The sequence below is a fragment of the Anabrus simplex genome, chromosome X (genome assembly GCF_040414725.1).
Source record: "Anabrus simplex isolate iqAnaSimp1 chromosome X, ASM4041472v1, whole genome shotgun sequence".
Classification (NCBI taxonomy): Eukaryota; Metazoa; Arthropoda; class Insecta; order Orthoptera; family Tettigoniidae; genus Anabrus; species Anabrus simplex.
The window spans coordinates 161560825-161575071 of record NC_090279.1 but is presented as its reverse complement, the minus strand read 5'-3'; the positions used below and the strand labels follow the sequence as shown (position 1 = coordinate 161575071).

Genomic DNA, 14247 nt, shown 5'->3' with positions numbered 1-14247 from the left:
TATTTTTGTGTAAAATTTTCGTTTCCAAACTATTGTGATAGAAAATTATATTCAGTACTCATCAACATTTCTGATCTTTATCCTGTGTATGTTTTTTTTTCTTCTAATGCACAGGTACTTGGCATATGATCCATTGGCCATAATGATGGGCGGATTGTGATCTTCATTTATTTGTGACCGGGCGAGTTGGCCGTGCGGTTAGGGGCGTGCAGTTGTGAGGTCGCATCCGGGAGAAAGTGGGTTCAAACTCTACTGTTGGTAGTCCTGAAGATGGTTTTCCGTGCTTTCCCATTTTCACACCAGGCAAATGCTGGAGCTGTACCTTAATTAAGGCCACGGCCGCTTCCTTCCCATTCCTAGGCCTTTCCTGTCCCATCGTCGCCATTGGACCTATCTGTGTCAGTGTGGCGTAAAGCAAATGGCATTTATTTGTGTGCAACTCTTTGATCATAGAGTTAATTACTCTCGCCTCAGAGGCATCGGTGTGTATTCGTTTGTGTGTGCAGTGTTCCTGACTGCATATTGTGTGATGATGATGATGATGATGATGGTATTAATGAGGTAGGGAGAGGGTTAAACTCATAGTCAGCATACAGCCTACTTCTATCAAATAGTGCCAAGAAGTCTGCTCAAGGCTTAACGTTCTTATTTGGTGGACAAATCGCCATTGACGGCGCCTTATGCCCTCGCTCCATATTAGTAATGTGGTGAGGTTTGAAATTGAACCCATACTTTTGGCACACAAATTACTGATTAGGAATTGTATACTACCACCTCTTCTAGCTTGCTAGCCAACATTCAGGTGGCCTCCTGATCTTTATCCTTACCGGTATCGTCCTGAAATTGCCTTCAGTGTATTTCTTGAATATTTGTTAAAAATACCGTATTTCACGGCATAATCGTCGCCACCGCGTAATCGTCACATCCTTTATTTTCAATACAAAAATCGGACTTTAAACCTTTAATTACATAATCGTCGCACGTCCAAATTTTGTTCACTAATCTGGTTAAAAGGTAAATGGAACTGCAACCTAAGTTGCACATGAATGCGCAATTTAAATATGTGTATGGTTTATGGGCAATTTGGCAACACAGTCACGTTTGCGACATGTTGCACAACGTATAAATAAATAATACCGGTATATGTACGACGCATGGCTTACCGGTAGACTATCGGTAGTTTGACAACGTGGTCGCGAGACAGTGTACTATTTATTCACCACCTACATATTATGCTTACCGGTAGGCTATCGGCAGTTTGACAACGTGGTCGCGAGACAGTGTACTATTTATTCACCACCTACATATTATGCTTACCGGTAGGCTATCGGCAGTTTGACAACGTGGTCGCGAGACAGTGTAGTATTTATTCACGACCTACATATGAGTTCCCATTTGAAATACGTAAGGCTGTAAGTTATCGCTTATCGGCAACGTCGCCAGGAAATACCGGCGAGGTAGGTTGAATGGACCTCGAACCAGCCCTCAGATACAGGTAAAATTCCCTGACCCGGCCGTGAATTGAACCCGAGGCCTCCGTGTAAGAGGCAAGCACGCTACCCCTACACCATGGGGCCGGCTCCTGTGTTATTGCGCACGAAGTGAAATCCAAGACGATAACGCAGATTTCCACGGAATTATTCAGCCGAATTATTTACGATGTTTCAGTTGTCATCGCTAGATTCTTATCTTACTACTACGTCATAAGTGTCCGGGCATGGGATGAAAACTTTTATCCAAGCAGTCAAGATAATTATTATCCAATGCTATTAAAGTTTTATTTTATAAACTCGTCAGTAATGTAATGTAAAATCATCAATAACTGGGAAGAAATATTAACCTAATTACCGTATGTTTAAAAGAAATTGAAAAAAATGAATGTTTGTTACTGACGTCTCGGAATACAGTCAACTAGAGGCGGAAAACTATCGATAGCGATCACTATCGTCTGGCATCGATAGTCAGTTGCCTACTATCGATAGTCAACGACAGTTTTCTTTTTCGTCATTGGCTTATTTTTCGCGCTAACAGAAATTGTGCAGCTGTTTGCAGTTAACTGGTGAAGAGTTTGTTCCAATTCATAGGTGTGCATTTAAGAATCTTTGTGTACCTGCGACTTCAGTGCCGGCAGACATACTATTTAGCATTTTGGAAGGTTGGATTCTCCATACAACCTAACCTTAGTTGACTTGATGCCAATACGGGACAAAAAATATGATTGATATATTATCAGAGATTTTATGTATGCACATTTTAGGTCAAAGAAATCATGAAAGCAACTGAAAACTCTCCTGCCATCTGCTGAGACTGCTGTAAAACATTTTTCCAAATATATTACAATACCTGAGAAAATGTCGGGCGATCGCAAAACGAACACTGCAGCAGAACGAGAATTTCTCGGGTGGTCAATGAAGAGATTTATGAGTAATTCCGATTTCAATTTCAGAAATTACATAGCATGAAATAGTTGTGCTTTCTACTGATTTTTTGTGTATTGTGTTCAATAAATGTTCTATTTTCAGGCATAATGATATTATTCGTTCCACTTTTTGAAAACTATCGATTACAATCGATAGTAGAGCTCATAATATCGGAAAATATCGATGGCGATTACTATCGATAGTTTGCCGCCTCTACAGTCAACTATACAGTAGATCTACACCGCGCTAGCTAGAGCTCCGGTTTGCGAGCTTTGCGCAAGCGCAGTAGTGTGTCCCAACCAACGAGTTAAACCAAATACTTTATTAAAGTATTTGGCTAAACTGATAAATTGTTGCATGCTTCCTTGCTGCCTAACAGTATTGGCTGCTCTGGAATGGACAGATCACAGATGCATGTATTTGTTTCAGATTTACGTGATTATTGTAGACATGTGTGCGTGAGAATTTAAGTTTTTAATTTGTGTTTTGGGTGTTTGCAGAAATAATTTGTTTTAATAGTGAACAATTACGGAAAGTCATTTATATCGCAAAACATTAACGTGTGAAGCATTTATAAGCGATTATGGGTAAATATAGAAACTATTCTGCGGGCTTCAAGCTAAGCGTAATTGCCTTCGCTGAACAGCACGGGAACAGAGCTGCAGAAAAAAAAAAATTCTGTGAGTGAAAAGTTGGTGCGTGACTGGCGGAAAGTAAAAAACAAGCTCAAAAGCACAAACCCTTCTAGACGCGCGTTTAGAGGGCCTAAAACAGGGAAGTTTCCTATAATTGACGAAGAACTGTTTATGTACGTCAGTGAAATACGTAACAATGGCTGCAGTGTATCATATGAAATGTTACAAATTAAGAGACAGGAGGTAGCGCGCAAACACAACATACCGGTAACTCAGTTTAAGGCGACTCGTGGGTGGATTAAGGGGTTCATGCGACGACACAATCTGTCAGTGCGAAGGAGAACAACACTAAGCCAAAAGTTGCCTGCTGATTACACGGACAAGATTGTAAATTTTCACCGATTTGTCATACGTTTGCGCAAGGAAACTTCGTACTTGCTTTCTCAAATCGGTAATGCCGATCAGACTCCAATCTTTTTTGATATGCCTCGCAACAGCACTATTGCGCTAAAAGGATCACGGAGTGTATTAATGAAAACCAGCGGTAGTGAGAAGTTGCGATGCACGGCAATGCTAGCCATTACAGCTGACGGGAGAAAGTTGCCGCCTTACATCATTTTCAAGAGGAAAACGATGCCTAAGGATATACAGTTTCCCCGTGGAATTCATGTACGAGTGCAACCAAAGGGTTGGATGGACGTAGAACTCATGCTGGACTGGGTTAAAACTGTGTGGAATAGAAGACCTGGTGCACTACTAAAACAACCAGCTCTGCTTGTTTTAGATAGTTTCCGAGGTCACCTCGTGAACGAAGTGAAGCAAATTCTCACTACAAATAAGACACGACAGATAGTCATTCCTGATGGCCTAACATCTGTTTTGCAGCCACTAGATGTATGTGTTAATAAACCCTTTAAAGACCACTTACGTCGATTTTACAACGAGTGGATGATGAGCGGCGATCAGCAATTGACGCCCGCCGGAAATATCAGGCGTCCACCCTTGGACTTGTTATGCTCGTGGGTGAAGAAGAGTTGGGATCTTATACCACCTGAACTAGTCTCCAAGAGCTTCAAAAGGACTGGGATTTCGAATGCACTAGACGGTTCCGAAGATGACGCAGTGTGGCAGGGAGACGAAGAATCTGATAATGGTATTAACAGAGGCGAGGACGGCGCATAAGATAGCGAAACCTGCGACAGCGACACCGAAGATTTGGAATAAATTGCGTACCGGTAAGTCCGCATTTCACAACAAAGCGATAATTTTTTGCAAGTGTAATATTTTAACTTTAATACTCAAATTAATGACAAATTAACTTAATACGTTCATTTTTATTTTCAAGTTGGAAAAACGTTCGCCGAATTGTTGCGAAAAATTATGAATTTTGTTTTAGACTATTTTAATTATTTTGATGTATAAACGCGAGTATTACGTGCATCTTAAATTTGTATCAAATACAATTTAGTTATAAATACATTTTTTGAGTAATACAAATACTGGTATTAAATATTCATCGTATAATGGTCGCACCCTACAATTTTTTTCGAAAATTTTGGTAAAAAAGTGCGACGATTATGCCGTGAAATACGGTATATATTTCATTGGATTTTAAGATATCTATTCAGTGGACTACATTATAAGTAGAGTTCGTGGTTTATAGCATTTAAAAATCAGAGATTTAGCGTTTTGATTTTCCAATTTAGCGTTTTGTAGCATCTAAACTTCTCAAATTTAGCGTTTTGTAGCAAATTGATTGAAAATAGGCATAATTTGCTAAACTGCACACACAACAGTTGGGAGTAAAATCATACTGTTTAATCACACATTGCTCGTCATGCAGTTTTGAATTCGCAGTTTTGATTTCACTATGGAAAATAAGACAAACATCAACATAAGACTGCAAGAAGTATTAACGCACACACAGGAATATGCTTATTTTCAAATTTGCAAACACAATTTCAAAGTGAAAAATACTATTCTGAATGTATTTATTTATCACAGTACAACACACCTACAAGGAAGAGGAATTCCAATGATAATTAAAGTTCAACATGCCAATTGCTTAAAAGGTGTCCTCCTTCATTTGAGACCGCTTATCAGTCACAATTATGTTGTACTCGCTAAAAACGACTCTACATCGACACTGTTCGTAGAGGCCCAAATGGACAGAAGGGCTGCCAAGGCAAAGGAAGGACTGAAAAACATTTCTTTTCTTCTTCTTCAAGTCTTTGATTGCAGAGTCGGCACATCAATATCTGTATCGCTTACATAAAAATGTCCCGATTTGTGACTTTCGGCATACTGTTTGATCGTCACTTCGCTTCTATCCATGGTTACCAGACAATAAAATAAAACGCTACCGTATTAAACAGAACTACTACTCAACACCAATGTCAAGAATAACCAACTATGATCAAGGGTCAACGAACGTGGTGCTTGAAAGTGTATTTGCTGTTTGATTGATTGTTCCTTGCAGTGCTCTTTAGTCAGTGAAAGAAACCCTTTGGCCTACCATTACTTGTGAAAGGAAATATTCCCTTACATACCATTTATTTTTTCGTCACTTTAACATAAATTTGATTAATCACATAGGCTACATAAGAATACACAAAGCAAAGTGAACTTTTAGCTCGTCTATAGTAACAGGAAACTAATGTTTTCGTTCGTAAATATTACTGGTTTCAAGGGAAGCAGATAAATTAGCAAGAAATGTAGAAGCATAGGCATTGGTCTCCTTAGTAACGCGATCCCATAACTGTGGGGTAAGAAATTCATTCCCTACGTCCATTTCTTCGGATTATTACCCAACCCCCTCCCCACTATAGAATGAATTTCCAAAACTGGTTTACATGTTACAGAAAGAGGCTTATTGTCAACAAGATCATAATTCCAATTATAATTTTACTAGATTTCTCACCGGGCGAGTTGGCCGTGCGGTTAGGAGCGCGCAGCTGTGAGCTCGCATCCGGGAGATAGTGGGTTCGAACCCCACTGTCGGCAGCCCTGAAGATGTTTTTCCGCGGTTTCCCATTTTCACACTGGGCAAGTGCTGGGACTGTACCTTAATTAAGGCCATGGCCGCTTCCTTCCCATTCCTAGGCCTTTCCTGCCCCATCGTCGTCGTACGACCTATCTGTGTCGGTGCGACGTAAAGCAAAAAAAACTAGACTTCTCACTCGCTCTTGTTGCATTCTGGTTTTGTCTCGTAGTTTCAATTGGCACTATCATCTCAGAACTGAAATCGGAATCACTTTCATCACTGTCAGTTGAAGAAGAATAAGAAGAAGTATTTTCACTCTCCAGAGAATCATTTCCACTTTCAACATCACTATTTTCAAAGCAGTTACGAATAAACTCGTCCATGCCGCGCTTGGATGCCGCCATGATTGTTTACAAAGAGCGGCAAAATGAGGTGCTTTTTATTTTCCGTATTTCAGCTCAGAATTACTATTTACACAGAGAAAGTAGCTTCAGGTATCATCTGACATCAATCGGGTAGGCTGCAAAACAGAGAGAATAAATCTCTCCGACCAGCTAATTGCGATAATGAACTTATAAATGTTCCATGCAGCAGGACGGAAGTGTACGTCAAAGCATGTTACCGCTTTATGATCGCAATGGGCGCCGTAATAATTATTTCTCCTGAAATAAATAACAACATATATCTTATTTTTAAGAAAAATGCATCGTTTTTAAAAAGATACATTTTTATTTCGTATAAAACTGCGAGTTTCGCATTTTATCGCTAATTCGAAATCGCTAAAAACCACTCGTACGGCTCATATAAGATGAAGGCACATACACTGACAAAGTTTCGACATATTTCGCATTTATCGCAAATGCTAAAAATCACAAACTCTAATTATAAGTAATAATTTTTACATTCAGGAATAGCCTCCATACAAGGCTTGCTGTTCCTCTTCTGTTTGTTGGCCAAATACTTTTAACATTGTAAATACAAGATTTGCACTGTGTCATTGCAGGCTTTCTGAGGTTCAAGCAGCCATGGAAGAGTTGCAAGTGTTCCACAAACATCGGGAGATCAAGACTGATGCTACTCTACAGCAGCAGGCTAAGCTAATTGACTTCCTTCAAAGTACTTTGGCTGAACACACCAAGAAGAAAAAGGTAACAGATTAGTTCCCCCATTCATATTAACTTAATGCCTGCTTTTGTATTGGTCCCACCCTAGTAATGGCCCAACACTAATCCCCCCCCCACACCGACTGGGGCAGTAGAATACATCTACAGTATCCCCTGTCTATCATAAGAGGTGACTAAAAGGAGCAACAACTGGAGGTTCTCATCTTTGGTGAATGTGGTTACTCAGTTGGCCGGCTCCATGGTGTAGGGGTAGCGTGCCTGCCTCTTACCCGGAGGCCCCGGGTTCGATTCCCGGCCAGGTCAGGGATTTTTACCTGGACCTGAGGGCTGGTTCGAGGTCCACTCAGCCTATGTGATTAGAATTGAGGAGCTATCTGATGGTGAGATAGCGGCCCCGGTCTAGAAAGCCAAGAATAACGGCCGAGAGGATTCGTCGTGTTGACCGCACGACACCTCGTAATCTGCAGGCCTTCGGGCTGAGCAGCGGTCGCTTGGTAGGCCAAGGCCCTTCAAGGGCTGTAGTGCCCTGGGGTTTGGTTTTTTGGTTTGGTTACTCAGTTGTAGTTTTTCTGTAAACACTAAATATCAGCATCACCTCTCAGTTTGCGGAGTATGGGTTAGCGACCACAGGGCTCTTAGCCGAGTTTGTTATTGCTTCCTCTTGTGTTAGACTCCCCACTTAGGCCTGTATTCACCAACGTCAGTCAACTTTTGCGGTTAGCTTAGACTTCCAAAACTAGGATAATGCTCACTTCTGAATTCACCACAGAATTTACGAGGCGTGTTTTTTAAGTAAGGTCCATTTAAAAATAAGTATACAACGAAAGGTTATTTCAAAAAAGTAAATTTATATTCAGAAATTACGTACTTCACTCTATTTTTCAACATAGTTGCCAAGTTTGTTCAAACACTTATCATATCATATCATACCTCGTAACCAATTTTAAAATACCCTCTTCATAGATATTTGCCGCCTACTCCGATAACCAAGAGTTCACTGCCGTTTTCACGTCGTCGTCATCATTGTAATGGTTGCCACTGAGGTGATGCTTGAGGTGGAGGAACAGATGGTAATCGCTCGGCGCAAGATCAGGACTGTAGGGCGGGTGGTCTAAAACTTCCCAGCCAAAACTGTCCAATAAATCGCGGGTCTGACCTGCAGTGTGAGGTCTTGCATTGTCATGGAGAAGGACAATTCCCTTTGTCAGCATGCCGCGTCTTTTGTTTTGAATCGCTCTGCGTAGCTTTCTCAGGGTTTGGCAGTATGCTTCTGCATTGATAGTGGTTCCTCGTTGCATGAAGTCGACCAACAAAACACCATGCCTATCCCAAAACACCAATGCCATGATTTTGCTCTGGGACAGAGTCTGTTTGGCCTTCACCTTTACAGGCGAGTGTGTGTGACTCCATTCCATGCTCTGTTGCTTCGATTCGGGTGTGACATGCGAAACCCATGTTTCGTCTCCAGTTACGATCTGACTCAAGAAGCAGTTGCCTTCTTTGTCATAACGAGTCAAGAACTTCATCACAGACTCAAATCTTTGGTTTTTGTGTTCCTCAGGAGTTTCGGGACCCAACAGGAGCACAGTTTCCTAAACTTTAGGTGTTCAGAAACAATTTTGTAAAGCACTAATCTCGACACGTCAGGAAATTCGTTTGCGAGACCTGTTATTGTGAAGCGCCTGTTCTCACGAATCTTCACTTCAACTGAAGCCACCAAATCGTCCGTAATCAAAGAAGGGCGACCGGAGCGGTCCTCATCATGGACGTTGTCACGGCCATCTTTGAATTTTCGTACCGGGTACCCACTTACGCACTTTGGTTTCACTCATAACAGTATCAATGTACACTTCGCAAATCTGTCAATGAATTTCTGCAGCAGGCAGGTTCCTTGCTGACACAAACCATATCACTGACCGAACCTCACACGCGGCGGGCGATTTGATAGTCTTAAACATTTTGAAAGCACAGAACAGAACCGTACAGGTTAGCTACAGAGCTGAAACTGAGCACAGTTGTTCCCGAGGCATGCCGGTACACGACCCACGCGCTCGTTGCGATATGCACAAGAACTACTAGTGTCTACAACAAAACAGACCTTACTTAAAAAACATGCTTCGTATTATCTTGGTTTACCAAAACTAAGTTTTCATTTCAGTCTGAATTTGAACCTATATTTTTCACACTGATGCACGGGAAACAAATGGCTGTGCTGCTGCCACTATCGAATTCTAAACAAGTTTTTGACTCCATTTGGGGCTTGCAAATAATTTGTCATAAATTACAGTAAAACCTCGTTAGTTCAAAGTCGTTGGGATGCAAAAATGGGACTTCGAATTACGTGATTTTGAATTAACCACCAACTCGTAATTCAGAAATGCCAACCCGTACTGCATGCAGTTAACCTTGATTCACAGTTTAAACCTTTGAAATGCCATGGAGAAAAATGATTTCCAAAATGTATCCAACAACGTGCATTTACAGAATTAACTTGGATAACTCACTGACAAACATAACCTCACGCAACGGGGAAAAAAAAAAAAGGCATGATTCAAAGATGAGGAGAAATCTATGCTGGCTCCCCTGAGCAAGTCCTTTATTCATTGGATTACTGAACTGAATAGATTTTAGATGTCCTGTATTTGCACGGAAAGTACCTGATGCCCTTAAAACATCGTGATTTATCGAACTTTCCTATGATGAGGTGAGAAAGTCTCTCGCTTCCGTGTGCATTAGAACACAGTACAGTGAATCTATCCGTGTACGATTTCCCACCATGGTTTTTCTCGTAATTCAGAAATGTGAAGCCTTGCCACGTCACAAAGTATTCTAAGACGCATTAATGCATTCAATCACCTTGATTCGCAGTTTAAACCTTTCAAATGCCTTTGAAAAAATAAACCTTTCAAATGCCTTGGAAAAACTATTCTCGAAATGCATCCAACAAGGTGCATTTACATTATTGAAATAATGCACTTGGGTAAATCGCTGGTAAACATAACCTCACGCATCGAAAGAAAAAAAACGCACGATTCAAAGACGAGGACAAATTATGCTGGCTCCCTTGTGCAAGTCCTTTATTCATTGAATTACTGTACTGCATGCATTTTAGATGTCCTGTACTTGCACGGAAAGTGCCTGACGCACCTTAAAGCATCGTGGCTTATCTAACTTCCCTATAACGAGGGGAAGAAGTCTCTCGCTTCCGTGTGCATTGCAATACAGTGCAATGACGCCCCTTGTACGATTTCCCGACTGGCACTTCCCTCCTATAAAACCGTAAGTTTGTTTGGTCTTGGCATTAAAAAGAAAATGCCGTTTCATTAGCATTGACAATATTATTTGGTGCGTACGGATTGATTATATGAGCCACACTGTATCGCCAACTTTCAGCATCGCTGGTGTTTGCATTCGCGGATTCTGCTTCTCCGCACACTGCCTGCTACGTGATATTATGGCTTTCCTTAAAACGCTGAATAAAAAGAATTACGATTTTACTCGAACTTAGCAAATATGAAGCACACTGTAAACGCACCAAAGTGAGTGAAAATACTGAAATCTACCCCAGCACATTCTGGAAGACGCGTTCTATCATTACGCGGATAAATTTCAAATTTAAATTACTTTGGAAAAAAAAAACTTTAAAAAAAATTATTTATCGTATGGTTTACAATCACGTCACAATAAAAGTATTTTAAAATTATTTTTACGTCTGAACATATTAAGTCAAAATGTCAGATTGGTATCTCTAATATAATTTACACCATTTTGAGTAGCCATCAGGAACTCGGCTGGATCTCCTGAGAAGGCTGATAGAGGACATTCTTGGATAATATGCTGAACAGTTTGTCTTTCAGCACCACAACTACACTTGGGAGATGGAATTTTCTTCCATTTATAAAGGGAGTCTGCACATCTACCACAATTCGTTCTGATTCGGTTTAGAGTACACCAAATTTTTCTGGCGAGCTCAAAACCTGGTGGCTTAGACGTGATGCATGGCATAGCTTGCTGTTCAGGTGTTGCAGAGGTCTTCCATAATTGCTTCCAGCTGTCAATCATGTTGAAATTACTTTCAGCAAGCTTCCTTGCAGTATTCAATGGAGGGTGGCGAGAGCGAAGTATCTTCCTGTTAATAACAGGGAGGTCAAGATGTACAGGAAGAGAAGAATTGTTGCACATATTATTGTACACCGTGATAAGTGCTTGTTCTCTTCTCACGGATGGTGGTGGTATGTGACTTAATGATGGCAGCCAGTATGTTGGAGTACATCTGATTGTCCCTGATATTAAATGCATTGTTTGGTTGCGCTGAGTATCAACAAGCTTAACATGAGCGCTGTTTATCCAGATTGGAGCACAATATTCAGCCACGGGATAAAATAGTCCAAGGGCAGAAGTCCGAAGTGTAGAAGCTGTTGACCCCCACGTAGTGCCGCACAGTTTCTGCAGGATATTATTTCTGGTTCTGAGTTTGGCGGCAGTTCTGCTAAGATGTTCTTTGAAACTTAGAGTCCTGTCTAGAATGACTCCTAGAAATTTTGGATACTTGGTATGTGAGAGTAATCTTCCATCAAAGTGAACTTTCAGTTCTCTATTCGCTTGTTTATTGTTAAGATGGAACGAAGCAACTACTGTCTTTGCTGCGCTTGGCTGTAACCTCCAGCCGCGAAAGTAACGTTCCATAGTAGATAGGTCTCTGGTTAGAATATCCTCGGTGACTTCGAAGTCTATATGGCTAACAGCAAGGGCCCAGTCATCTGCTTACCCAAACTTCCTAGATGTAGTCTCTGGCATATCTGCTATATATGAACAGAACAAAAGGGGAGCCAGCACTGAACCTTGTGGGAGATAATTATTAAGATTCCTCAGTGAGCTCATACTATTGCCAATTTGAACCAGGATGTTTCTGTTACTGAGCATGTTGTTAATAAGATTTCCAATGTGTAGGCATGGAATGATTCGTAGAAGTTTGAGAATCAATCTTGTCTCCACACAGTATCATATGCTGCTGTTAGATCAACGAAGGTAATTGAAGTTTTCTGGTGTTTCTGAAAATTAGCCTCTATGAATGTTGTCATAGAAAGGCCCTGATCTGTACAGCTTCGGTGTGGGCAGTAGCCAGCTTGTTTAACAGGTAAGTTTTTGAAAATGATATGGCAAATACGGTTATAAATAATTCTTTCCAGAAGTTTATAGATCATGCTAAGCAGAGCAATGGGTCTATAGCTTTGAGGTTCGTTGTTAGGTTTGCCAGGTTTAAGAATAGCAATGATTTTTGCCCTCTTTAATTCATGGGGTATATTGCCTGATAGAAGAATGTCTGTGAAAAATTTAGCTAACCATATTCTTACATTTTTACCACAGTTGAGAAGGAACTCTGGATGAATACCATCGGAACCTGGAGCCTTTCCTGCTTTCATATCTTTCAGTGCTATTGTAACTTCTTCTGGAGTGAATGGAGTGCAATATTCAGAATTCAAGGTGCATATTTTCTTGAGCTCTCTTAATTCCTTCTTAACTTTGATCCTGTGTTGTTTATTTTGAGGAGTTCTTGAAGTGTTGACTATGTTGGACGCAATTTGATTTGGAGTAACAGCTCCGTTAGTACGGTGTGATGGTTTGCCTCCACCAAGCTTCCTAAGGAGAGACCAGGCCTTTCTACTTGATTTTTGGAAGTCCATGGATTCAACAGTTTCTGTCCATTTAGCACATCTTGCAGCGTCAAGTTGGCATAGCAGTTCATCAGCTACTTCTCGGTCGTTACTTACAGAAATTCCTCATAAAGTTTCTCATATTTCTCAGTCCAGCCAGGGACATATTCCCTACGGTAGCCTGTTGGGACACATTTCTTTGCTGTACTTATGATAGCACCAACAAATCGCTTGTAATTGGACCTTATGGGAGGAATCCAACCGACGCATGTATCAAGAATTTCCGAGAACAGAGTCCAGTTAGCTTTCTTGAAGTTCCACCTAGGGTGTGGAAAGGACCTTATTATTGGGATACTAAGGCCCATTTCCAGAAGAACTGGTCGATGTTGGCTGTGTGGAAAGTCTGCCATAACCTGTCTCGACATTGGCAAGGGTTGGAGATTATTATCGGACGAGACAAAACACAGGTCGGGATTGTGGTCTGTCCTCCAGGCTGTGGACCGAAATGTACATAGATCTTTGGCATCAAAAACAAGTTTGACGTTGTGTTGTTCAGTCCAATCAACCAAAGCTATTCCATTATCATCATTGTGAGAATATTTCCACATTTCATGATGGCTATTGAAATCTCCCACATATATCGTAGGATGACTGTGAGTATGGTGTACATGCGCAGGCCAAGTTATCCCCGGAGTTTTATAAATATTAACCACAGTAACTTCTCCTATCTTGGAAACAATCTCATGGATACCAAAATCAGAACTAATAGAAATAATATATGCATTTTCTCTATTGGTTCGTACATATGTTGCAATACCATAGACCTTGTCATAGGTGGCACCTAATAATTCAAATCCAGGTATGGAGCCTCTTGAAAGAAGTTCAGTTACATCTCCTGCATGAGTTTCCTGAATTAGGGCTATGTCAACGTTAGTAAAGTAAACTCGTGTCCTCATCCCGAGGTGGTGCAGCTCTTTTCAGGCACACCCCCATTGGAGGTGAGCTGCATGTACCATTTCAACCACATACCAGCCCTCCTGCCATTCTTAAATTTCTGGCAGTACCGGGAATCGAACCCGGGCCCCCGAGGACGGCAGCTAATAACACTGACCATTACGCTACGGAGGCGGACTATGTCAATGTTGTTATCGACCAAGATCTTGTGTAATACTTGGCATTTAGATCGACTAATGCCTTCTGTATTCAACTGAAAAATCGTCAGGCAATGACCTAACTTTCTAGGCAGTGGGACCTCAGACTTACATTCCATTGTATGATGTGATTTATGCCAGGAGATCCAAAGGATTATCTGGCAACCAGTGTTGTTGCTCAGTTAGCACCACCCAGAGGACACGTGTAGGGAAATTTCATGTAAAACCTACGGACGTTGAGCAACGTTGTCCCCGCAATCAGGAGTGTAGACTCTGAGTC

The 14247-nt window shown here is 41.1% G+C and overlaps 1 protein-coding gene across 1 annotated transcript in view; it reads left to right on the top strand.

Moving 5' to 3' along the window:
• sti (sticky) overlaps positions 1-14247 on the top strand; it is a 252717-nt gene that overhangs the window by 120326 nt on the left and 118144 nt on the right. The window contains exon 18 of the mRNA XM_068230935.1: positions 7042-7186. Within this exon, the coding sequence (XP_068087036.1) occupies positions 7042-7186 (145 nt within the window). The remainder of the gene's footprint in view (positions 1-7041; positions 7187-14247) is intronic.